This window comes from Meleagris gallopavo, chromosome 11, assembly GCF_000146605.3.
Source record: "Meleagris gallopavo isolate NT-WF06-2002-E0010 breed Aviagen turkey brand Nicholas breeding stock chromosome 11, Turkey_5.1, whole genome shotgun sequence".
In the NCBI taxonomy this organism is placed as follows: domain Eukaryota; kingdom Metazoa; phylum Chordata; class Aves; order Galliformes; family Phasianidae; genus Meleagris; species Meleagris gallopavo.
In genome coordinates this window covers 3,896,158-3,923,247 of record NC_015021.2, presented here as the reverse complement: position 1 = coordinate 3,923,247, position 27,090 = coordinate 3,896,158, and the positions used below count along the sequence as shown (strand labels likewise).

At 37.9% G+C, this 27,090-nt stretch overlaps 1 protein-coding gene across 2 annotated transcripts; it reads right to left on the bottom strand.

The window, feature by feature from the left end:
* GRK7 (G protein-coupled receptor kinase 7) lies at window positions 1-27,090 on the bottom strand. Of its 2 annotated transcripts, none has more exons than XM_031555101.1 (6): window positions 27,001-27,090; window positions 25,930-25,977; window positions 19,810-24,478; window positions 18,638-19,075; window positions 5,897-6,168; window positions 1-2,494 (listed from the first exon to the last, which is right to left on the bottom strand). In XM_031555101.1, the coding sequence occupies exons 3-6, from the start codon at window positions 20,410-20,412 to the stop codon at window positions 2,152-2,154; spliced, it is 1,656 nt and encodes a 551-aa protein (XP_031410961.1). In that variant the 5' UTR covers window positions 20,413-24,478; window positions 25,930-25,977; window positions 27,001-27,090; the 3' UTR covers window positions 1-2,151. The 2 variants fall into 2 exon arrangements, with proteins under 2 accessions (XP_031410961.1, XP_003209128.1); XM_003209080.4 differs by lacking the exon at window positions 27,001-27,090 and adding an exon at window positions 26,602-26,930.

Sequence of the window (27,090 nt, the reverse complement as noted above, 5' to 3'; positions counted from 1 at the left end):
TTTGAAAACCATAGACTTGCAACATTTGGTATCACAGAGGATTTACGACTAACATCACATTAAATTCTGATTCTGTCTATACATAACTTCTTTCCATATGGGAACATCTGTATACTGAAAAAGTCATCTATGTGCTAGAAAAACTACGGCCAATTCAGAGCGCTGGTTTGTGGCCTTAGAGAAGTTGTGAAGTGGCATCTGTATGGCTGTGAGACAGAAAGCAGTTCAGGACACAAGCCTGATGCTCTACGCCACTAGCACTCTTAGGCCTCTCCTAGCTGTAGTAACACTGCTGTTGTTCAAATGTATACATAATCAAATTTTCTGCCTGAGTTTCTTAAATTAATAAATATTTTAGCTTAAGACCACCCTGATAGATCCACATGGCTCTCTCTCCTCTCAACCTCCTATGATTTTCACAATCTTCCAGGATCATCCTTCTCAATTAAAACTCCAAGTCAGAATTCAGCTTATTTCCTTTTACACCATTTTACAGAAAGTCTCCCTCCCAAAGGCAGACAATGACAGATTCACAACAATCCGTGAACAGAATTATCCACTGATGCTAAATAACACTCTTTTTCATGTGGTTTGTTTTTTTTTTTTTTCATTTGAAAAATATAAATATAAAACACTGGAAAAGCAAATTTAAAAGGAAAGAAAGGAACAATTCTTTTTCAGCTTAATCCTCTCTATAGAAAATGAAGAACAACACAAAGTATTTCCAACACATTATTTAGCTATTTAGACTAAAGCACTTGAAATATTTAATACTAAAGAATTTTTTTTATTGCACCATTTGGAATGAGGTATTCAATTATTAATAATCAAAGAAGCTATGTTTGCACAACAGATATAATTATAGAAGACAGCTTATCTATTGTTACCCCTCTTTCTGAATAGCACAGTGTCTATACAAAATAGATAGTTGAAACCGAGGAGGACGTTTCTCTATGAAAAATAGAAAAAAGTATTAGCAGCCTCTAGGACTCAAACAGAGCAGTTTCTAATTCCTCTTTAGTCAATGGAAACTATAGCAAGATGGATGACAGTAAATAACATACATAATCAAATTTAGAAGTTGTTAGAAAAACACTACCGCCTATTATCTTCTTACCAAAGAAAACAATAAGATGTGGTTCACAAATAACAGACTTCAACATTAGCAAGCATTCATTTAAATGCTTCCAATTAATTCTACGTAGATTGTAATAAAATTAAAAAACAAAAAGATGCCTCAAAACTTGCATAAGAATCATTGAGCAGCTGAAGATGAAGGTGTCAACGCGGATATATATATTCTATATTTGTGAGTGAATGTTTGTATTATATGAAAATACATTTCTTTTGTAGAGATCCGGTTACAAATTGCTTTAGTCTATTCGTAGTTTAATTTATCAGCAAAATACAGAATTATTATCAGGAAATCTAATAAAAGGTTGAAATTGATTGTCAAAAAGAATGGATATTCACTTATAAATACATAACATGCTTAATAAATGTTTTATCCAATTAAATTGGTGCACTCTTCTCTACACTTTGTTAAAATCAGCTTTGAAACAATTTGATCCTGAAGGTCCCACTTTACAGCCACCTGTAAAGCCTTCTTTTACATTTAATGACAATCAAACCAACCAAAAATCTAAGAGAAATTAGGAAAACAAGACAGACTGGCTAACCAATAAGCATCCAAGTTTGACCATTTTTGAGTCCATGTTCTAATATTACCTGAAAATTAAAAAGTATGTCCTGAAAACTGTAGAACAAAGAGGAAACATTAGTAGAAATGACAAGAAAATAGACAGAAAGTCAATAAATTATTGTATTCAAAGTAGTAGAGTCAGTAACATTCCAAAGGAGATGCCTCTTCTCTCTATGACTGCTTTTTGTATTTCAGAATTTCTATCATTCTAAGTTCCTTAGAGAAATACAGTCCACCTTGATTAAGTCTCCAGTAAAACAAAAGTATTATCTCCCTTGCTAGGACAAAGGAAAATAATACGGTCAATACAGCTTGTGGTCTACATAGCCTGTCAATGCCATATTACACTGATTAGTTCTTCTTAAACAGATGCACTGAATTTCTGAAGCAGTGTCACAATATGGAAAGTTCTGCGGTTGATTCTAATCTTTTTGGTAACAATCTGATATTTACAACAACAAACAAACTCCTGACTTAGCTTCACCTCCATTTGCATATCCGCCAGAATCTACTCTGTTAGGATCGTTCAGTTCTTCAAACAGTCCAGTTTCAATGATTTCCTCCTGCCAGGGTATAGGGACAGCACCAGTTGCAAATTTTTTGAAGAACTTCTTGTCTTTGTCATCAAACTCTATTCCTCGTATTTCAGAGAAATCAGCAATGTCTGCAACATCTTTGGCATAGACAACTGATGGATCTGGCACAAATGGAGGGTCAATAAGGTTTGCCTCTAGCCTGTGGAAATTTATTGTTTTGAAGAAGCTATGTTTTCTTGGGTCGTCATCTTCATTTCTGCAATAAAGCAAAAGATTGTTAATTACTGCAGTATTTTGCTCTCCAGCAGATACAGTTGTCTCTGTGTTGTATACATGAGAGCATCTTAAATTAAGGATACATTAAATATATACAAAGCAATGCAATCACACACAGCTCAAGCATAGTCAAACAGCGTTGCACTGAACAGTGTAAGCACAACTAGGCAGCCAAAAACATCCCGATCTCATTATTCATTTCTCTACCTCTCAAGGTAAATTAGTCTGGGCAAGGTGCCACGCAAGAGCAGCAGCGCTGCTTCTGGCAGTACACTGAGATACCCACATCCAAAGATACACTTTAACCAGAGCTGAAGAGATTGCAAGCGGAGGATAGGAAGTATTGGACTGATTGGTCAACAACGAAAAGTCCAGCGGTTGGCTCTGGACTTAAAAGGATAAGAATATCTAGTAAAATCCAGTCTAGTTTAACACATCTAGGCACTAACTAATGAAAAACAGTCTGAACAGGAAACTGACAAATGGCATTTGTTCTCTTAATTTAAAGCAACTATGCATTTACATTAAAAGTAGTCTGCAAAGCCCAGTTAAGTGGCTTTAGTGAGTCAGTTAATTGAACTACTCTTATAGATGAGCAAAGGGACTCATAAATTACGGCATCAGCAAGAGTATGCACACCTCTGTCACAAACAATTTTTTTAAAGTATCTTTAGAACCAAGAATAAAATCCAGACACTGTAAATACATGTATTTAGGTACACTTTAAAAAGAGTAACTGGAGACCTCAGGGATGACTTTTGATGTAACAGAAACAGCGAATTCTTTAACTGTAGCATGTCCTACAAGCCTGCCTATGAGTCTAAGAATAATCTGAGCCTCAAATGTATGGTTATTAAAGCATGATCAATGATCACAGCTTTAGATTTGCATCTTGCCCATAATGTAACTCTAACACCAAGTCACACAAAGTCTGTATTTAGAATTACAGCTAAAAGAGGAGCAGGGTAGATCACTTTACTTTTTTCATGCCTATGTAGTTGTTTTCTTTTTCTTTTTTTTTTTTTATTCATGGGTCTTAAAATGATAATGTAAACAAATGTTTTTTTTCTTAATTTCAGCAAATAATAGTTGCTATTGTTCCTTTTTGTCTTTCTCCATTTCCTTACAAAAATACTTAGCAAAAAACATTTAAGCCCTTATGCATTTCTAGAGAATGCTCTATGAACAAGATGTAATGCAAATCTTAATCTTTTTATCACTGTAGATGTAAAGAACCGCCATGCACAAGCAGCAGATCTTCATGACCACAAAAAATCTTTAGGACCTTATAATATGTTTACAAAACAGCTTCTCTGGCTTGCCACTACTGCCATTTCCTAATAAACCTCCCTGCTGTGCTTCTGGCCTGCCCTGGTTGAAATGAGGCACAGATGAGATGAAACTGCCAGCTGCCTTTTTCAATTCCCTTAGAAAACCATAATTCTGTGCGTCTGCTGCCTGGTTCCTCTGAGAAAGTCACCATAAGCCACTAAGAACTGTACTCCACCATGACCACAGTGGTAAGATACAGCCTAAAGAACAATAGATGCTGCCATCCTGGTACTCTGCCCAATGAAATAATGACATTTTCAATCCAAATGAGTTATATGAAGATAATTATTAAAGTATAGATTAAGCCAACAGAGATAACGGCCTCTGCATAATCTTGCAAAATGAACTTCTAGCTTAACTAGCCAGTGATAATACCATGTACCTGTACAGCTCTCGAGCTTGATGTGATTTATTTACATTTGCTGTTAGCCTGTAGGGCATTAGAGCTGCTGCTCAGATTAATTAGTGCCCTGTGACACCAGAGAGCTAATAGTGCCGACAATCCTATTAGACAGATGTACTCACAAAAATTTCACTTTATTTTGCTTCTCATTTCTGTAACATAAACCAAAAAGCATTAGATGTTGGGGAAGGCTCCAGTTGGATTGCTATGGTGTTTTTCTTCCTGATGTATTTTCTATCACCACTAGAAACGTAAAAAGTTTAAAAACATGAAGCTACAGGAACGCCATCTACTGGAACCAACTGAGGCATCTTCCAACTGGCTGCAGATGAATTTGAGCTCTTCCTCTGTGAATTGCATGTTTATATAACTTAGAAGAAAGAACAAATGAGCTCATCCAAACTCTGTCAGTTTTGTATTCCTCCACAAAAAAAGAAAATCACTGTACATACAGGAAGACGTGGGCTGCAGAGATGTCAATCCCAAAAAGCTGGAGCACAGAAAGTGTTACGTTATTTCCTCAGTTAACCAAATTAAGTCTTCAATAAAAAAGTGAGGTATTTTAAAAGGTCAGGTGTACAAATTAAAGCTGTCCTTGAGCAGCTTTAACTTATGCAACAGGCACTTATGTAGATAACCCAAGGTCTTATTGTCCTTATTAGAATTACAGTGCTAATCTTTACATAAGGATGAGCTGTCCTGAATAGTATCTCCCTATTTAAGGCGTACATAAAGGCTTTTATTCTGTCATGACCAGACACGGTAAAAGCCAAACATTTTTACAACACATCTCAATAACAATATTTTGAAAGGCAGTACCTTAAAAACGACCCGTGCAATTATTTATCCCTGCACATTTCTGATACTGCTCAGAATTAATGCAACAGTAAACAGGCAGAATAACTGTAGTTTGGCTAAGGGAATGTGGTTACTTTAAGTGAACAATTTGTTGCTGCTTTTGCTTCAGACTTGTAGAAATAACTTGACCAAACTGCTAAGTCAGGGACAAATCCATCAGTATTCATCAACTCAAAGCTATCGCTAAAGTCCCAAAAACCACTCTTATGTGTGCCCAATATTCTTTTTCTCTCATTTGTTCCTGGAATGAGTCAGAAAAACCAGGGACCTCTACAAGATTTTTTAAAAGCAATTGAGTAAAGAAAATGGTCTCTTCAGTAAGAAGCCAATGACGCAGCCTTGTAAGTTAGGCATCTGCAGGACAGAAAATCTGTACTGCAGATCTGGATTTCTGCCCACATCATTCCTGTAAGTGATATAGCCAGAGACTCTGCATTTAGCCTACATTAGCATAGATTCAGGTATCTACATAAATACCCTCTGCCTTTAGGAAAGAAGATGCAAGAGAAAGGGGCCACTCCCAGCTCCCAGAACTGCACAGAGTTTGACCCCTCAAAATACCAACAAAAAAACTCCTGTGAATAGTCTGGAGTAGAGATGGACAATTACAGTATTGCAAGAACACTCTTTATTCCCATTTTATCTTCAAAAACTTCCACCTCTTCCTGGAAATGAAGGAGAAAATTCAGTACTCTGTAGAAAGGGTAGATCTAGCCTAATTTTGTGTAAAATATTATTATTTGTGGCATTAATACAGCTTTTTTTCTGAATGTGAGAAATAAGGCATACCTGCTTCCTAAACGATTCTCTGGTTTCTTAGCCAAAAACAGTCGGCAAATATCTTTTGTTTCCTCTGTAAAGTTGGCATGTTCAAATTTCACTTCATCTTCCAGAGTTCTTCGTTTAACCTCATCCTTATCGACCTTTTCTTTGAAATTCTTGAATGGTGTTCGCCCAGCAATCATCTCATAAATACTACATCCCATAGCAAACCAGTCCACAGGATAGCTGTAACTTTCTTCCTTCAGGATTTCTGGAGCCATATAACCATTTGTCCCAGCCTACAGCAAACATACGGACAGATTTATTACACAATGTCAATAATGAAATACAAAGATTACAAAGATAAAATACAAAGATTAAATACTCTACAATTTAAAAAATATTAGTAATACAAATGATAGGTTGGTTTTGTATCTAGAAACTGAGGAGGAACTATTTTAGCACATGGACTATTTCTGGCCTTAAACATCTTAGCCTATGGAAAAACTTTTAAATGCATTCTTCAAAGGTGAAATGTCTATACAATTTCTGCATAAAGGGGTGTCTTTTAAAATTAATCTTTATCTGTCTTCTTTCATCTTAACTTTTTTCCTGCTGAAGAACGTTACTAGTTTTGGCTTGCAAAGACAATACAATACAATCATTTTGAAAAGACTGAAGAAGGATGAAAATCAGGCTATTTTCTGCTGTTCAGTGGTTTTCCCTGTTGAGTGGTTGCAACTCTGCTCCAACGAGGGGATTCTTGCCAGTGAGAACATTCTGGAGCCGGCAGCCAAGCTGTGGTGGGAAGTTATCAGTCACATTCCCTGCTGTCTTCTGCAAGGAACTATGACTATCAAGGGCCAAGAGAAACTCTTAAAACCATTGTATGAAAGTAAACCAAAGATAATTGGAATTAGTACATTACTTACATTTAGGTGAAAAAACTAGTTCTTATTGCTTGACTGGAAAAAGCTCTGAATAAAGGAAAGGTCTAATCAAGCCTCCAAAAGAAGTGCTGACCGCTCCTTGAGAGAGGAATTTGTCTGCCTTCTCTCAAGCACAGACCGGCACATTCCCAGCTGGGGGACAGACTCCACAGTATTCAAAACAGCTCTTGCTGCCTCTTCAGTAAGCTGATCTACCTGGGACGGAAGGGGAGGTAAGCCGCTCTATACAGTTTCTGATGCACTGTTGCATCACTCAGTATATGAAATTTCAGTCAAAGCATTCTCTCAACTGACTCTACCACATCTAATTCTAGACCTTACTTCATGTATTTACCAGATTCAGCTAATGCTGATAACTACGTCAGAAGTTATTTGAACTTTAGTAGTATTACCACTTGAAATGAAAATACAATGCTTGTGCAAAATCCCCCCAGATGTACTCAAGATGGTCATCATTACTACCACCAGAACACAGTTAAGTGACACAGATTCACTCTGAAGCAAAACGGAGTGAGAAAGATATAACTAAAACTAGAGCTCATCTGGGAAAACTATGTTTGTGAAAAGAATAAAAGCCCTACAGATGAATTTTAGTTTACAAGTCATGTCTCACTATGAACTTCAGCTCTTGCCAGTTCACACGATGGCATATATGCTATAGTCAGTAGTGTCTCCATGAAGTTACATTTTTTAGAGATATAATTTGATTGACATATAGAAGTGAAATGAGAAAAAATAAAACCAAAAATATCAGCCAGGTTGAAAACAAAAGGAAGGATTAGAAGTGAACTGTTACCTCCTCCAGTAAAACCACAGAAGTTCAATGGAGCCATGACAGCAGCCCAAGTCATTCCTCACATAATTTATACTGTTTGCATTGGATTAATCTAAGTTAACACTGAGAGATATCCTGACAGCATTCAATTTTTATGTGCGATTACTTTGCACACAGAAAGGAGAAGTGCTCCAATACGCAGAAGCCCTGCCCATCTGGCTGAAGATAAAGAAACTTGGAAGGAAGTGGAGGGGCTGAGAACAGATGAGAAATGTTGGTACAAAAGGATGGGGACAACTCACTGTGCATTAGAGAACACAGACATTGATTACACTTCTGGAATATTTTTGCTTCTTCTTCTGGGAAGCAATAAACGTTCTTAGTTTTACTGAGATGGAGCTGGTTTTAGGGCACTAACGCCTTGAACAACTGATGGATCACAGCATCATTAAAAGGTGCCCTGACAGCACATTCTGACAAGTCACTGCTTTGCTGCCAGTAAGCATCATCATACAGAAACTGGATAAATGTGTCATTTAAAAATCAGCATGTCACCCTGTGGCCAGCAAGGTGTCTCAAGAGAGCTCCCTCCCAGACTGCCTCTCCTTTCTTTCCCAGTTGGCTTTTCAGAAGAAACAGGTGCCAAGTAAGATCCATCTCTTCCATATGTGTCTTCCAATGCAGCCTTCAGTAAGTCACACTGTACAGAACACTGTGATTTGACATAATCCTTAGAAAAACAGACAGCAAGAGCATATAGACTAAAACACTGGATGAGAACAATTTGATTGAAAACAGGGATGGATCAACAAAAGTTTTCCTTTAGGATGGTGGATGGGTTAGAGTGTGAACAAAAATTAAACTTCAAATTTGGTATCACTGAAATCTTCTGAGCTGTTATTGAGCTGACCCAACTCAAGAGAAACCTTGAAATAAATCTTGTTCCTCTGATATGTCAAACTATTCCAGGTGAGCTGTTTTTCTCACGAAGTCATAAAAACTTGAACCTAAATTTAAAATAAATTTCTCTCCATCCTGAAGATTATTGCTAATTCTAGGATTAATAGCAAAGGAACAGACTGAGAAAAAGCAATCTAGTATAATCTCATGACCCCTAAAATGAAAATAAAATAAAGAAAATCCAAAGAAAATCCACTAGAAACAGAGACATTTCCAAAGTACTGATCAGTGATCTTTAAGTGGACAGAAATACATCTCAACATTTTTTTTCTTTTCTTTCTTTTTTTTTTTAAGTAATATGAAAAAAAAAAAGGAAGAAAAGAGCTTAAATTTTAGTCCTTTGCCACTAGCTCAAAATGCAGAGTTTTGGCAAAATATTTCTTTTAGGAAGCAAGTTGATAAAACCCTAAGTATTTAAATGCAGAACAAGGAACACAGAAATTATTCAATCCGTGGAACTGAAAGAAAATAAACCTTTTAAATGAAGACCTACTTGTATCTTTGAGGAGTAGATGCATTGGAAGGAAGCTACAACCTCACATCCCTGCAGTAACCATTACTAGAACAAGATGTCAAAACTCTTACTATCTTACAAGGAAAAGAGATCCTCCGGTAGCATGAAGGACAGCCTCAATGACTCAGGAAAGGTTTATTTAGGCAGGTATGAAAGAAATATGTTCTCAGCCTAGCGAATGGAGCTGTCAAGCTGTACAACTCTCACTAGGAGACAAAGCCATTTATAATATCCCACAGAAGGCAGAATCATATGCCACTGCAAATGCACACAGCTTTTCCAAGTTCAGTCAGTGCAACACTGGCCATTTTTTGCTTACTCTCCATCTAGCACAATCTTTTGTTATGGTGAGCAGAATGCTTTATTTGCATACACTGTCTGAAATGCAAAAATATTTTTCTGTTAAATAAATTTTAATTTACTTGTTTTTGACAAGGATTAAATGATCTACTTCTCTCAACTTCTCCACCTTGGAAATAGCCCAAAAGGCAAGATTTCAGTAATCATCTAAAATGTAATGACCAAGTGATGTCCTTAGATACATTAGCAAAGAAATTTTGTTAGGTGTAATTGTTGCTTTTAGTGCGGTTTGACAGGACACAGTGGAATTGAGTCATCTGAAAGGATACCTTGTTTCTTTAGTGAAATGTGATTCTGTATAAATTTTTAAAAGGCCACATAATTATAGCCTTTGAACAAGACAAGATGTGATCCTGAGAAGCACTAAGTGCACTGGGTTCCCAGTACAGCCGAGGGTATTTGGGCTGCCAGCAGAACATGGCGCACAGTGCAGCTTCTGCCCCTACATCCTATTCAGTTACTGTCCCAAGAAGGGAAAGTATTCTGAACAACTATCCCAGCTTCTTAAAAATACAGTGAAGAAAGAAACAGAGCTGCCTAGAGTTTTCATTATCACAGAAACAGGCAAATGGGGAGAAACGGGATTTAGATCCCTCTAGCTTTTCCCACAGATCTCTGCAAAACAAATTCAATTGATATCACAAAGCAAACAGTATAGCAAATCAGAACGTCTGTCCTTTGTTTGCCATGGCACAAGAACTGTTGAACAGAGGAAAAAAACAAGCTGAGTTTAGCTCCATCAGCTGTTTCCTGGGGCTCTGTCCATCCTTCCTCCAAGGGGTGCCACTGACAGCTTTGTTCTCTCCTCCAGCTGTTCCTCTGCTCCTTCAGCACTGCCTGAACACACCCTGCAGGAATGAAGTGACCGACCACAGAAAATTCTCCTCTGCACTTAACTTAATGGGCCTGAGGAGCAGAGAACGACTGATGTTCTTCTGCCATTCCCTTTGCAACGTTCGTTTTTCCCCCCAGAGTCACTGAGAGGAGAATTAGGCACAAAGAGTTCCTCCACACTTTCTTACTACATGTTGACGCAGTAACGAGCCAGCTGACCAAATGACTAGGCAGCTACCTTTTAATAGAACATAAAATTCAATCTAATTAGCACAAACTGCACCTCTGAAAAGTCTCACTGAGCAAAGACCTCAACATATTGTTAATGCTTAGCAAAAGGAAAGACTCCATTAACTTTCAGACAAATTGATGGGCTTCTGGCTCAGAAGAACACAAAGAAGTCTGTTCAGAGAACCAGGAAAAAATAATGATGAAAACTTCATGAGAACTTAGAAGTCCGTGAATCCCACAGGTTCACGTGAAATTCAACACTGAAGATTTTTCCATCATTTCCACAGAGGGACAGAATTTTAGCTGGGAAAGTTTGTCTGTCTTAACAAAATCCAGTTAAAACCAAAATGGGAGAAAATCTGATTTCTGCAACATAATAGGAAAAAAAGAAACAGAATTTATCTCCGGGATCAAAGTCACTAACTGAAGTGGAAAAAAAAGTCCGTGACCATTTTTCACTAATTTAAGCTTGTATGACAGTGATCATTGATGTCATCACCATAAGTTGTTCAAGTGAAAGAGAAAGCCTTGTGATAGGCTTTTCCTGTGCTCAAACACAGCAGGAGAAAGTAGACACAATTACAGCATGTTCTTCAGTTCCGCTTCATGCTGTATGCAAACGAAAGGAATAACGGCTTGAGGAAGGACAGCTGCTCACTGGACACCAACTGTATCTCTGGACTCAACAGCATCTCCCCTCGGGCTCCCTGTGTGACCACACGTACATCATGATCTGTGCCTCAGATCCCCACTGTCAAACCAACTAACCTATCTATCCTGATAAGTGCCATCAGAAAATACATGCTTTTACAGATAGTGAAGCAGTCAGACATTATAGGGATTGAGCATACGGGACAGGCAGAACATTTGGTACCGTCCCCCTAACTACACAAATAGTATACAACCATTACTAGGGTTCTTTATTATTCCTGTGACACAATTTTCCTTCTAATTTTGTGCTATGCTGTTTCTCTTTCAATTTCTGGTAATCATTTCCCATCTATAATGTGCAAATAATACTGCTTTTCAGAGATGGGTATGCTTTTATTTTTTAACGACTGCTGATTATATAAACAATATTAAAAATGAGAAACATTCCATCCACTTAGCTCCATATATATTTTATGAAGCTCTTTCTAATTCAAGCTCATGCAGCATGAGGCATAGGTGGCTTTCTCAGAGAGAGGACATCACAAACATTATGTTCAGTATCTGCACGATGGAAGAACAGGGCTGCAAGGCACAGGTAGCAGCCTCCCACAAGGCACAGCCTCTGGGTTAAGCAACAAATGACAGCAACCCCAAATGGCTGCTGTCATTGAAATCCACAGGACTTCAACCACCTCTACAAATGAGTCCAGGAAGGCTTGGCCCACATAGCCAAGTCAGTGCAAGAATACAGAATAATGTTTGTTACTTGGAACACTCCTCATAGCACGTGGAAATGCACACATGGCCCCATATGAGCAGAAGCACTAAACCTCCCCAGCCTACAGCTTACAGTCCCTGCTACTCCCTTTGGTCAGAGCTGTCAAATGAACAACTTAAAGATAAACTTCATCAGCCAAATGTTGCATTTCTTACCCCAAAAAATGCACATCATTGACTAAAATAAATCATTACTATATGATTTAATTAAAGAGACCATTGGCTAAAATTAAACAGCCGTTTTAGCACTTACATAGCATTCTCATCATCAGAGAGTTTAATTAAGCTTTCTACCAGCTTTAGAAACTTCACAAGGAATCTCATCTCTTGTTTTTTCACAGAACATACTGCAGTATTTATTAACCATCAGATGAAACTGAATGAAGAAAGAGGTTCAAAGTCACGCAAAGAGCCTGGATGCTGTGTTTCAAAAAGACCCTGATAGCTTTTCCCAGAAAGGAAAGCTATGCCTGGCAGGTAGCACGCCTTGTGCAGGAAAATTATCTGCATGGGACACACCACATTCTTGTCATTTTAGATGATACAATATCCTTTCTGCTACTTCCAGAAAGCGCAGGATGCAGAAAGTTCTCACAAAATCATTTTTGTTCTCAAGTGACAACAGCAGCCACAGTGGTAAGATCCCATTCTGAAAAGTGCACATTTCAGAGAAAAAAAAGAAGCAAAAGTATCATGGTAATACACTTCGTAACAACTGTGATTACAGAATTTTTTAAGAACAAAGTCCCTCCAGATAAATACAATCAGTCGTATTTGTGATACTTCAAATTACATCAGCTGTATGGCGGTTTTGAAAGTGTAAGATCACAGCAACGGTTGTTAATTCTGAACAAATGAAGAGCTGCCATTTTTTTAAAGCTTGAAGAAAGAAATTTTTATGGAACTTTATCTAATAAGAAGATAATGTGACAAGGACCAGAGGGCAGCTGCAGAAACGCTTCGTTATTTTTCATTTTGCAGCTCTGAACCCTCCTCTCCATTTCTCAACTGTCCTGAAATTAAGCTGCAAGTTTCAGGAACATCTAAATAGAATTCCTTTTGTTTTCCTAAGAAACAGAATCTTATAATAAACAAACATACAGGAGGGCAAAAGGACATTTTGAGTAAGATTTTAACCAAAACATGTTTTTACTATAAAAATATTATCATGTCCTTCAAATATATAAAACATAGCACAGGAAGACCATGAAGAAGCCTGAAACCTCTGAAGATATGAATGCATTTTTATTAATACTATAAAAATATTTTTATCTTGTTTTATTTTATGCTGATTTTTTTCCTGTATTCAGCCTCCCTGGATCCTACACACCTTCACCAAAGGACTTCAGAACTTACATGCAACAGTTGCTTTGTGCAAAACCCAGTAAGGGCAGAAAGTCTGTTCCAAAATGAATAGCAAATATGCACTGACTTCTGAAAAAAAATGGAACCGAGCCCTTCACAACTGGATATACTGAATATACAATATACTATAGAGAAGAAAAATGCTTGCTCTTTTCTCACATTCTCAGGAAATTAAATACCTTGTCCAAATCCTTTGGACAAGGGCAGGAGCATTTGACTCTGACACGCGCATTTCAAGACGTATAATGAGAAAAAGTTGTACAGACCTCCAAAAAAGCATGCTCAGTCACACTGTTCAAACAGAAAAAAATGGTGTGAGAGATGGAGACTCCTCCTTGTCATCTCATGCAAAAAGAACTAACTCCAAATCAGTCATAAGCATTTAGCAAGCTCTTGAAGAAATTATCTTGCTCATAATGGGAAAAAAACCCAACACCTTAATATCCACCCTATGAACATTACAGTTTCTCAGACAAGACTCAAGAAAACCTCAAGTAAGTGTATTTGCACTGATGACCTGCATATGGTAGTCAAATGAGTACACAGCTAGACAAAAACATCTTGCTTGTGTAAAAGCAACTTCAAAGGCTCTCCATTTCTCTTAGTAGTCCATTTCAACTTAAGAAAAAGCATGTCAACATACAAAAAGGGAGTAATTTTATCACACAATCCAGCTTTATACACTATATGATCAATACGTCAGAACAGATGTTCCAGGCACACTTGTATGAAAAGTCATGATGATATTTCCTAATGTCCTGAATAATTTTATTGACTCTGGCAAAGAGTTTGTTTTCAGAGCTGTCAGTAACAACTCTGCCTGACTAAGTGAGCATATATACATTTCTAGGTAGACAACAAAGGTTCATGCACGTACCTGAGAGGAGAGGGGGAAAACTAAGGCTGGGTATCCAATAAACTCTTTAAAAACTTCTGCTTCTGAAAGTAGGACAATTTTATGCATTACAGTTACAGACAGTTTGTATAGGTGTTTCCCAAATGGAGTACATACAGAAAGGACACCAGAGCTCCTTCTTCAATTATGTTAAGCTTTAAATAATGATATAGGAAATAGTTTCTCTGTAGCATAATTAAACATTAAAGTATAAGAAGACTTGACCTAAAACTCATGGAACATTTCCATGCACAGAGAATATAATCTTTGCCTGGTAAACAATGCAGAAACACTACAGTTTCACTGAAATTTTCACTGAAAACTTGAAAATGTCTGAAACAGGAACACATTGACAAGTCTATCACTGGTGCCCCATGACAACCTAATCACCTAACAAGATTTACAAAGGAGATTTATGGATCCTCCAGCCCATACATGGATGGTATGTATTTGTACATGAGACAGCAGGAATTCTTTTGATGATTTGAAGGTGAAGCAAATTTATCTTCTAATGGTTTCTACACTAATGAGAAGTATGCTGAATTTTCAGAATGCATGGAAATATTGTATTTTTTAAAATCTGGAATAGAATAAAGAAAACGCTCAAATAAACTCACGTGTTATATACTACTCAACCCTGCATGAGGAGCAATGAAATTATTCACATCTTTCTACTTCAGAATATATAGCAAATAGCAATGAAAAAAAGGCAGAGAGCAGAAAACTGCTACTTTGATTCACTACTTATGATGTGTTAGGAGGTATTTTCACAACAGCCGAGGTACAGTTAAACGCACAGAGATGAATGTTTATCAAGCAGGTGTCTTAGATCAATGTCCACTTTGAATGCACACAGCTGAACAAGTGATCAGATTTAAAACCAGACAATCAGTGCATTTCAGGGTGCTCTGCAATGCTGCCTTGAAGATCTAGTCACCTGCAAGCAAGTGCACCTGAGTCAATAGAGGAGTGGTGCTCAAATCTTCATAAAATCCCAGCTGAGTTCAGGTGCACAAAAATGTAGGGACAAGATCTCCCCATTTTGCTGATTTGATCTAGAAAAGTATTAAAATGATCTGACCTTTATTTCTTCCAAACTCAATTTTGTAGAAGAGCAGACTATTCCAGGAAGGAAGATATAGGCAAATGTAGTTACTGAAAACTGAGTTTTCCCATTTATATCTTCAAACGAATTATAAAAAAACGCACACAAGGTTTTTACTCAAGTAATGTATCATTTAAAGAATTTTATTAGAAGAAATATTACAAGCACCATAGAAAGAATATAGGTCACTATCCCATTTTTAGAGTAATCAAGAAGAAAATTGAATCAAGTGAGCATTTACTTAGCTCCTGCTGATATGCAGAAGGCATAGAAGTCTTCCATTTTACTCTGCTTATTTACAAGGAAGAGTCACTGAACAACTGAAGAACTGGAGATGTTAGGAAAAGATCAGCACCTAGGAAGACAACCCTAGGCACCGGGGAGAAAAGTTTTTTGGCTGCTGAAAAAACACGAGTTACTTCAATTTAAGCATGATTTAGCTCCTATCTACAGAAACCAAACTGGAGGAAAGTGGTCTTAAAGAGTCACCATTTTCCTCTTGTTTTAAGGATAAGAGACTAAAGCAGGATCCGCACCCTGAATGAATACAGTCTCATGATAAAAGCAGCTTTACTGAGTAATGGGATATCGCACTGCGGAAAACAGTTCTGTGGGAGTGAACTATTAAAATATGACCCAGAAAGCATGTTATATTTCTTCTCCTGAAACAACACTTCAGCAAAACATGCTGATGCTACTGAAATTTCTGTGATGAAAAAAATGAAATGGAAGATCAAACAAGTTTGCAAAATTTCATTAGACAGAAGACGACTCCAACTTGTTTTTGAATGCATCATCTTACAGGAAGAACACAACAGACACTTTTTGAAGAAAAAAAATATCTCCCTTCTTTACAACAAATAATCACAAATCTTCATTAAGATGTGTAAGGCTGGCTAAGTAAAATTCTTCCAAACGAATGAAAATCCATCACCACCAGCTGTACTGCAGTGCTAAACCACAGCTTTGTACTGTACTGTGCTACTTGCTGACTACTCTGAGGCAGTAGAATGATTTATGAATATGGTTAAAGCAGAGTTAGATTTTATTCTCATCGTGCAATATAACTGTACTTCTAGTATACTGAAGAACCACCTCATAAAAGATGGTTACAAGGCATTAAAGTCAGAAATGCTTTTAAATGCCAGAGGTATGAATGAAGTCCAGGCTATTACAGCATCCCGTCAAAACAGAAGGATGCTTTTCAAATGAATAAATTGAAATTAAAAAAAAAGGTATTGGTCAGTAGAGTTTTCCTTATGACTAGTGACTGAAAGTTATTTGCCTCGTCAGGTCAAACTGTCACCCAGAATGTGGAATCTGCCTTCTGATGGTTGGCCCTGCAGTCGTACCTGGGGCACAACACAGATTTGCCCAGGAGGAACAGGCAGAAATTCTGCCTTAGCTTATCTGCCCTTATAAAACTGTGTCCAGAAAATGGTGCAACTGATTATATTCAAAAATCTGCCTTGAAACCAAAGGTGCCTATAACAATATGTTCTCTTAAGGCTTTTAAAGAACTGATGATTTGGGAGTCACACTCAAAAAGCTTCCTAGGAGATAAGAACTCCCTCCGTGTTAGACCAGAATGTAATGCAATTAGTAACCAAATTAATTTAACAGCACCATTTTTATTTTGATACATGCACTAAATTTTGTAAAGGTGTATTCAGAACTTCCTGTGTTCAACACTGCTATAAACATAAGTAATTACCAATTCATATTTTGCAGCAGTAACTTCAACTTTCTCCTAATTACAACACATAATGAAAAAAAAATTAATCATAATCTCCCTCGTATTTCATGTTCCCAACAAAAAGAAAACAAAGCTGCCTGCAGCAGAAATTCCTTTTAACATGCTGCAATTGCAGAGTATATCCACTGCAGTTCATACTCTAACTTAGCGTCCAAAGAGAGGTGAGCGCTGCTACTAAAACCAGTGACCAGCAACAGAACAATCCCATGTCTTTTCCATGGAAAGCAAGAAGGAACAATTATGTTGCCCACTAATGCTTTTGAGATTGTATTGTAATGAATACAAGAGGTTACACATTTCTAAATACATTTTTTTCTTCTTTTACCAAAGCCCACACATTTCCAAGTAGTAAACATTGCCCCTGGACAAAAATATATTTTGACCATAATAAATGTATGCAACTGTAATTCACAAAGCCTCATAGATCAAATATACTTTGGGCTCTCTGATCAAAATGCCATCTTCATAAACAAAACAGTACCACTGCACACAATTTCTACTTGAAAATCTGTCCTAGCTGCCACTGAAACTGCATTTTCATATCTAAAACTATGCAGCTTCATTTTAAAATCTCCTATTTAAAACATCAGTTTCTGTATTATCTTTGACTGACAACTAAAAACAATAACATTATTTTAATTGTCAAAAGAAAATCTATCCTTCCAAGTACAAATTACTGCATGAACTGACAACACAAAAAGATGTGTGTACCTCAAACATGATGGAAAAACTTACTAGCAGGTCCTCTCCATGCTACTGAATTTTTACAGCACTTTAAAGATGTGGGGAGTATAATTACTGCAGTTCATAACGTTGCTTCAATTTCTTCACATTCTCCGTGTACTTCAGACACAATCACTCATAATATACATCTTTAAGGTCAAGACACTTCAGGATAAATACAATTTTTTAATTTCAGGAGTACATCTTTCCCATGTAAACCTTGTGATACTGTTGTAAATAGGGACTGGGGTGACCACAGGAACAGCTGAGGTGCTGCACAGAAATTCACACAGTAAAAACCAGTTGGTTATCTTTCTCTGTCTTCCTACACATACACACAGGCATGCACATTTTCAAACTCCCATTGAGTCTGCTGATTTTTTCAGGAATGAATCTGTAGGGGGAGGATTCAATTGTTTATTGTGCAGCACCACGAACACCCACAATACAATCAGTACCACCACTCAGGAGAAATCTGAGATCTCAGAATCTTTTAGGAACAAAAACTGAGAACGGGACTCATCTCTAACTGATTTTCACTATGCAAACAAGTCATCGGTTAAATCCCAGACTACACACTATTACTTAGGCCGCGTTAGCATCTCTAATATCAGTGGTTCAAGTGTTTATCTTAACAGAAACAACAGATGAACTTGATTCTTCTGCTTTTGTGTAAGAGAAGTTGCTTTACTACATATAGAGTCCAGAGACATAATTAACCAAATCTTCTTACCGCCTGTCTCTTAGAATGAAATGACCACGTAAGGTCTTTAGCAAGCAACAAATCCTGGGGAATTAAGTCTTGGACTCAACGCATTAGAAATAGAACAGCTTGCTTTCCCACTGCCCATGTTCAATGAATTTCTACTCACCCTCTGAGTGATGGATTTTCCCTCTTTGACTTGCACTGCCAATCCAAGATCAGACAGTCTGCAGTTTCCGTTATCATCCAGGAGGACGTTTTCCGGTTTCATGTCCCGGTAAATGATCTTGATGGAATGAAGATGCAGAATCCCACAGGTGATCTGCGCTGAGTAATAAATGACCCTGTTCAATTCTAAGCCCCTTTGTCCTACATTGTAGATGTGATATTTCAGATCACCTCCATTCATGAGGCTCATGACAAGACACAGATGAGTTTTGCTCTCATAGGCATAAGCTAATGTGACTATGAAAGGGCTGTTGACCTTCTCCAGGATTTCTTTCTCCAGTAGCGCCATCTTCTCTCCACTTTTCTTTTTCAACCTTTTCTTATCTAGTTTTTTGCAGGCATACATCTTGCCAGTATTTTTCACCTGAATGGCACAAACCTAGAAACAAGATGCACATGGAAAAGTAAAGAAGCACTGTTACACATACAGACTGAAATATCAAGAGCAGTAATAGGCAGAAACTGAGGAATCACAAATGCCTATTAGTAGGTGCTGATGCTAACTTGCATGGCTGGGTATATTAGCAGAGGAAGTAAGGAAAAAGCAAGCATACAATCTGTTCTATTCAGAACTGGTATACAACTGTGGAAAGATCCTGAGGACTCCAACAACAGAACTGTATGATTCATTAAAACAAAGAAGGATTCATTCTCTGACCATCACAATAAGCAGTAAGTACAGTTTGCATCTCTCTTCCTTCTCAGAAAAGTTAATCTTATTCAGAATTTTTTGGAAACAGAACTTGACCTGTGATATTCCTTAAACTGTATGTAAGAATTATCTGCAAGTATACAAATTAGCACAGGCCAAAACAGTGCCAAGGAAAAGACTAATGATTAACTGTATAGACAGTCATGTCAGCTTTTGTATAGAAGCCTGCATCTTTAGTAACACAGATGCAGAATACAAAATTTTTAGGGCAGCTCTTCAGTAACAGGCTTCAATATGAGAGCACAGATAAAGTGAATTTCTGAGAAATGGACAACCTGGAGGCTGAAGTTCTGCAAAACTTCAGAATGTCTTTAAATTCATTACCAAGTTCATTTTTCAAACCCACCTGCTTATCTCAAAAGGGGAGAGATGACCCATTTTTGTAAAGGTACAGCTCTTACCTCTCCAAAGCCACCTTTGCCCAGCACTCGGAACTCATAGAAGTATTTATCAGTTACTGGCTGCTTCTCAAAAACTTTCCATTGGAGGAATTTGTCGTAGAAGGGGCTAGTCTGGAAGTCTTGGAAGGGCTTGCCTTGAAGGAAGAGTTTGGTTTCATCTCTAGCCAGCTGTATAACATTCTCATAGTCTTTCTCAGTGGCTGCCTGGCATTTGCTGACCAAGTCAGAGCTCATGAAAGACAAATAACTTTTGGAGCCTGTCTTAAGAAAGTTGGTGATAATATTCTCCATGGTACTGCTCTTGATGTTGTCCTCTGCCAACTCCCAGTTTGACACCTCATCCAAGAAATCCCTAGCTACCAAATTTTCTGGAACTGTCTCTAAGAAGTCTCTGAAGAATCTCTTGCCAATGGGCTGCTGTTCACAGATGCTCTCGTAGTCAGCAGCAATGGACTGCCTAACCTCTCCACACTGATCAATCTTGGGCAGTGAGAGGCTCTTACGTCTCTTCTGCATCTCCTTGGTGTCTCCTTCTCCACTCTTCCTGGCCTGCAGATAGGCTGTGTTGGCAATCAGGTTGTCGAGCCCCCCCATGTCACACATCTTGGCAAGCTCTTGGGGTGGCAGAGCCTGGCTAGACAAAATCAGTCACTGGCCCAAGAGCTGAGCTGTGGCTGCCCTGCACTCCTTCCTGCTAGTGGCGTGTGCACGTTTCTCAAATGCACCAGAGAGACTAACTGCTTTTGCATTAAATACCTCTCAAGGATTTTCACTAAGTACCTTTAGGTACACGCACCATTTGTGGAAAGTGACTGGTAAGAGGTTTCTCTGTAAGGAGCTTGAGTTTGCTATCTATAGCTGAAGGATGACACCCTACACAAACCATCTCACTGGCGGCACCAAACAGACTCAGTTCAGCTGCTGTTTCACAGAATGGACCCTGATAGATGTACCACAATCCCCTCTGTAGGCACATGCTGGCTGCTGAGAACATGCAATTATTGCCATTTGTAACACAAACTGCACAGTCCAAACCCAGAGGCACACCAAACACAGTCAAGAGAAGCCTCTTGCCACCCTTGCTCTTGACATACTGAATGCTATCAGTCCCTGAGCTTCTAATTTTCATACCATTCAGAGCTTTGAGCTGCCTCACTTCCAAATTCAAGTTACACTCAACAGCAATAACTCTGAGCTCCACAGATATTCCTGCAGACCTTGATGCCTCATGCCACTCCATCTGAAGGAACAGAAAGCGGATTACATGCAGAGGCTCAGATCTGCCGCTGCTCTAAAAATAATGATCCCTACATATGAAGCAGCATGGAGTTGTGAGCTCATTTCCTATCCACAGAAAAAGGAAAAACACACTTCAAATGACTGGCCAAATCTTGCCAAGACATTCCATATGATACTGTGGCCTCTCTTTACTTTCCTGCTGAGCTTGTCTTATGATGACAAGTGGCAGTATGACAAGGAGACAAGGTGGCAGTAGTGCATGGCTGAGGCAGCATCAACAAAAGCACAAAGCTGATTATAACCAAGTGAAGCCAAAATCCACTGGACTACGCTCACTGGGTTACCCACCAGGAAGTCTATGCCCCATCTTTATCTGAAAGAAAAAATTCCTGTATGGCATCTGTTAGTCCCTCTTCTGCTGTGGAGTCTTGTGATTCGGTTTCTGAAAACAGTTTTTAGACATAAGTATTACAGGAACAGGTGAAGCAATTCCACGATTTTTCCAGCAGAACTGAGGAGAAACTACTCAAAGAGTTTCCTTTTCTTCTTTTTTCTTTCCACTTTTGTGACTGGAGAAAGTTGAAGGGTTGAATCCCAGATACTTAACATCAAGTAACAACAAGCACTTCTCAAAATTATTACAAAAACTGGTAAGCCCTTCTTGGCTGCTTTCAGTCACTCTACTATACAAGTATAAATTTGCTTTTATCTGCTTAATCCTGTCTGTGTTGAATCCATTTGACACGTAATTCATGCTTATTCTCTACAAAATGGCATTATAGAAGTGAGTGCTTTTCTGTGTGTGGTTGAAAGAATCATCCATTGCAAACTACACGTGTGAGAAAGCTGTGTACTCCACAGCAGAGTATTCGACACCCTTGCTTGCTTAGCATGTCTAATTCTGCCAGTTGAATGCGTGCATGGGGCAGGAGCAGGTTACATAAAGGGCTGAATAATGCAACTAGCAGAGCAAGGAAGACTGAAAAAAAATAGAGGAAATAATATCAAATTCAGTGAGTGATTGTTCTGAAAAAGGTGTCCACAGCAACACGTTTGTAATAGCCTCAGAACCAAAAAGAAAGGAGGTAGGAAAAAAAAAAAAAACACCTTTAATTTCAGGTCCTAAACTTCAGCAGGGTCTTTAGCAAAATGCCACCTTTGCCCAAACTCAGACAAGTTGTACGACTGGTAACCGGGCTGAACTTCAGCCCACACCAGCAACTGACCACATCAAAGCAAATCAAGAAAACACACAATGTTTATGCTACCTGCACAAGAAAGGCACATTTACAGCTTCAAAAAGAATTCTGCTCTATTAATTAGAATCTTTCTTGATTTCTATAGAACGTACACAGCAACATACAATGTTTCTGTAAAACAAAGTCACTTAAAAAAACATCAAAGTGAAACAATATCATCTTTGCACACGTATTTGTTATTCCAGTCACTCCTGAGAAGACTCCAGCTAGATTTGCTGAAATTGTCCAAATCTACCCAGCATTTATTAAACAGAGGAGAACAGTATTAAGCAGATTCTTCTGCAATTATGATTCTCAGCTATTAGTGACACGTATGTGACACGTGAACAGAAAGCAGGGTGAAAATTACTCTGCTGTTGTCCATATGGTCCCATAAATCCAAGTAAAATGAAGGAAAAAGTTCTCTGGTGGGATTAGAAAAAAGTGAAGATATTTTAGGGGATGGAACCTGTGACCAAATTCTGGCAGAGAAAAACAAGTAGTAAATTATTTCCGTATGTAAGAAGATATTATTTTAGGAAGAACGTCTTTACAGAAATAGAAAAGATGAAGACAAAATACTCCACAACAACGCAAACGCTGTAGGCACTTCATTACTACTGCTATTTAAATGTTAGGAAAGACATCTCCTGAGATGGCAACAACGAGTGTGACACACTGGCAGTAATGCAATAGCCGTATTTAAAACATACAAAACATTTTAGAATTACAACCAATCCGCACGGAAGTGGGTGACAAAAATCAAAGACTGCCATTGGAACTACTTTATACAATGGAGATCATTCTCTTTAAATGTACTCAAGCAGAACTAAATAGAAATACATCTGCGAGAAACAAATTAATCTTAAATGTTATTAATTAATCTCAATTTAAGTAAAAAAGAATAAAAAAGAATTCCACCCGAGTTTATTAGCCATTTTATTAAGTCTGAATTCGTTACAGACTTAGAAACAGTAACTCAATCTCTCTGTTACATACATATATTTAAAAAACCAACAAAACATACGTTCAGATTAATAGTAATTACTTCAGATATTGAGGGTAAAGCACTTAAATGCGCACAGGAAAAATCACAGGTCTGATCCTATTAAAAAAATGATATATTGAGGATTTCCACAGCAGTGAAACAATACTTTCTCTTACATCCCAAACCAAACATGTAATCCAATAAAATAACAATGAAGAAATTTCTGTAAATGAATTCTGGTGAAAGCACAATTTAACATTATTTTCCTAGATTTAATTGGTACCTGCTTTCCTTGGGACATTAAAATGGTTGTTTTTGTTTTCCATATTAGACAGCTAACCAGCAACACGGTTTACAACACGACTAAATTGATATCCAGTGTGTGTCTCCATACCAAAAATTTCTGGATTAGAAGTACTTGTGTCCATGAACTTTAAAAGAAACATAAATTTAAATCATAGATGTGGTTAAATTTTAGTAAGTACGACTGCAGAAAACATGTAGAATATTAAACAGCAACAGACTTCAGAGATGCAACTAATTTTCTTAAGCCATAAAGAAAGCCTACATGAGAATGCTAGTGTTGTCCACAAACTACTCATTTTAGATTAAAAAACAAAATAGTTACTAAAACACTTGTGTTTTTGTATACAGTATTATTTAGAAAACAAAGTATTTATCCAAAACAAAAATAATTTATCAGACACTAAATTATACAGCATATCGGATTTAATAGAAAGGTCTCCTTTTCAAATTAATTCATTGCTCTAAGTAGAAACATTACATGAACTGTATTTGGCATATAATCTGCACCACCACATGCTCTTGATATAGTTAGCACTCAAATCTTAACAGACACATTTATTAATGCAGTGCCTCTCTTTCTTCACCTGTGGAAATACCTGCAATAAGACTCACCACTGCTTCCCAGTACAGCAAAGAGCACACAGCAAAACCACACTGTTCCCTATAGCAGATAAACTGAATACATCATGCCATGATTGAGACGTTCCACTCTTCTGTATGAGCGCGTGGCGTAAGATACACACAACTCCCACGAGTCCAACAGAAAACTTGGGGTGTTTTCATTTGCCTATTCTCTGGACTACCCAGTCCTGCTGGCAGAGGGGACAACGATTATTCTGTTTCACCCACAACGACATGCAGCAATTGTGGAAGGAATGATTGCATTCTCCCCAAACCACTGAAAGAGAAGAAAGAACACGTTCTAGTCATGCTCAGATGTCCAGAGATCAACACTCACAGCAAGGTCCAAGCTATTCTTCTCAGACGTTTAAGACCACTGCAAACTTATAAAACCTTTAAAAAGACAAAATGTGTCATCACTGAGTCTGGCTGATTGCTGTCATTCTGACAACACTTCTCAGTTCTCTGTCACACACCCTCTCACATGTGTATTCTCACCTTCCTGCATAAAGTGTCTGGAACAGATCCGAGTAGCAATTCTGCCCTGGGTAAGTGCTTCATTTTGACTGTCACGTTCAAAAACATCACCAATGCGCTACTGATACTTCTTACTATCATACAAGAGAATGCTACCAAATTCTCATCTGAAATGCTGCATTTAAACTGTGCGAAATCAAGGAAGAGCATTTGACACTGCATATAGCCTCAAAACAGCTACACTGGCAAAATAAATCAGAAGTTATTCATGGGCTATAACTTCTTCAAAGCAAACAAAATGGTTACATGCTGCCCATGTACTCATAAATATCAGTTGCTGTTTTTTCCCTTACTAGCTCACATTTTCCTTAATGAAATATAGGAGTTCCAACCAAAGGAGCGCTGCAGTTTATGTGTTGCTTTCCCCTATTTTAAACAGGACACTTAGGAAGCCCCTTAGCAAGGCAACTGAAACAGGAAATTCCTGTTCTGGTTAAAACAATCATCAGAAACAACAGTGAATTAACTTTGAGACAATACACTTCAAAGCAGAAAGAATAATGGCGTGGAAGGCTTCACCACCAGCTTAAGAGTTGACTTAAAGATTTAAAGCAAACAATATGAGACAATTTTCACTGTTTCCGATTTAAATATATCAGAATTGAGATACAATTTGCTTTTGCATATGCTGGCAAGCAGTGTAAAGTATGCTCATGATTAAACAGCATTATAGCAAATTCAAGCGATTACGTTTTTTCAAATGAAAACTGAAGAAAATCAAGCAATAATGTCTGAATCAGCTGCGTCTGAATCAACACTGAGAAAAATATCATTTTTAATACAGTCAAGAATTTATTTGAGAATAGAATCTTCTGGATATGACCATCGCACCCTCTGGCACACATCCCAGAAGAAAAAAGGAGCCCTTCCTTCGCCCACTTCAAAGGCGTGCGTTATCCTCTACTCAGTTACAGCCAGGATGAGAACCCAAACCTCATGGCCGTGTGTGTGTTGACACTGCAAACGTGAAAGCATCCTGCTCCACACAGCATGCCTGGCACTAACACTAATTTAGTAGTGCTCAAAAAATCAACTGTAAAGTATTACTAACGTAAAGAGATGACACACTGTATAACAAAACAGCACTTTGATTCTGAGCATTAATAAGCTCAGTATTCCCTTCAAACATGGAAATGCACCCTATTGAGAGAAGCTTCAACTTAAAAACAAGCGAATGAAATCACTACATACCAACACAATCTTCTTGTTTGTTTTCAGCTTGACATCTAAGGCAGGCATCTAAAAGTAAACAAGAACAAGACTCAATCTGATGCTCAAGATTCCATCTTAAGAATATGCTTGACAGAGGAAAAAGATTAACTTTAAAATCAATTTCAAAAGGTAAAAATCCCTAATTTTGTTGTCCACTTCAGTCTTTGCACATTAAATAACTCCCCCCAAATTTCAAACAGTGAATAAGACGATGACATATCTATCTGAAAGAGCTCAGAAGGACTCTAAACTGCCCTACAAGTTCTATTGCCTGTATTTTCTCAACTTCTGCTGAAAAAAAGCCTTCTCCATGTTGCAGATACAGCCACCAGCAGGTCTGTGCCAAGGCACTCAGGCACATTAAGAGCAGAGCAAGCACACAGCCAAACCCTAATTACAGGACTTTGTTTTTCAGATGTCAGCAGCTCCTTTTAAGGAAATCATTCACAATTTTCATTTCTTTGGCCTCTACATCTCTCTTCACAACCCCCACTTCTTGCTACCATTCGTTTATACGGTACTTTTACTCAATGGGAGCCTGCACGTAATTTTCGGAGTCACACACAAACATGTTTTTAAGCACTGGCCAATTCGATAATATAACTCACGAGATAATCATGGAAAAATATCCAATTAAAAATATTTAAGTACTTCATGAGCTGCAGTCCATGGCTACACAGTTGGATGACAGATACAGCAATCACAGAGAAAGAGAAGTCACAGCTTCCAGGCTTAGCAGCATGCCACATATATAGAGCAGAAGAATGGCTTTGTTTCTCCTTTGCACCAACACAAACTGCCTCAGACCGCAGACACACACTATGCACAACAGAAAGCATTCAGTTACTATGGCAGCATACGCAGTGGAAACCCCTTCTTGGTTTCCTCCAAAGAGAAGGTAACAGTTAACAAGTGCCCCACAGGTTTGACTTGACCTGCAGGTCACCAGCTGGATCACGTTTCCCTAGAAGACAAAAATATAGCATGCTACAGGAATTTTAATTTGAATATTTCTGCCAGATATTGCAAGTAGTTCTATTTTAGATTCACCTGCTCTGTCCTCATTTTCTCAGCTAATACAGAACAAAGAGCACAGAAACTCTGAAGCAGCTGCCCATTCCTCACTTAGATGAAAGTAAA

Coding starts and splice junctions, on each gene's coding strand:
- GRK7 (XM_031555101.1), bottom strand. CDS start 20,412: ATGTGTGACATGGGGGGGCTCGACAACCTGATTGCCAACACAGCCTAT. Junction 6,169..18,637: donor GAAAATCCATCACTCAGAGG/GTGAGTAGAAAT, acceptor TGTTTGCTGTAG/GCTGGGACAAATGGTTATAT. Junction 2,495..5,896: donor GAGAATCGTTTAGGAAGCAG/GTATGCCTTATT, acceptor GCTTTATTGCAG/AAATGAAGATGACGACCCAA.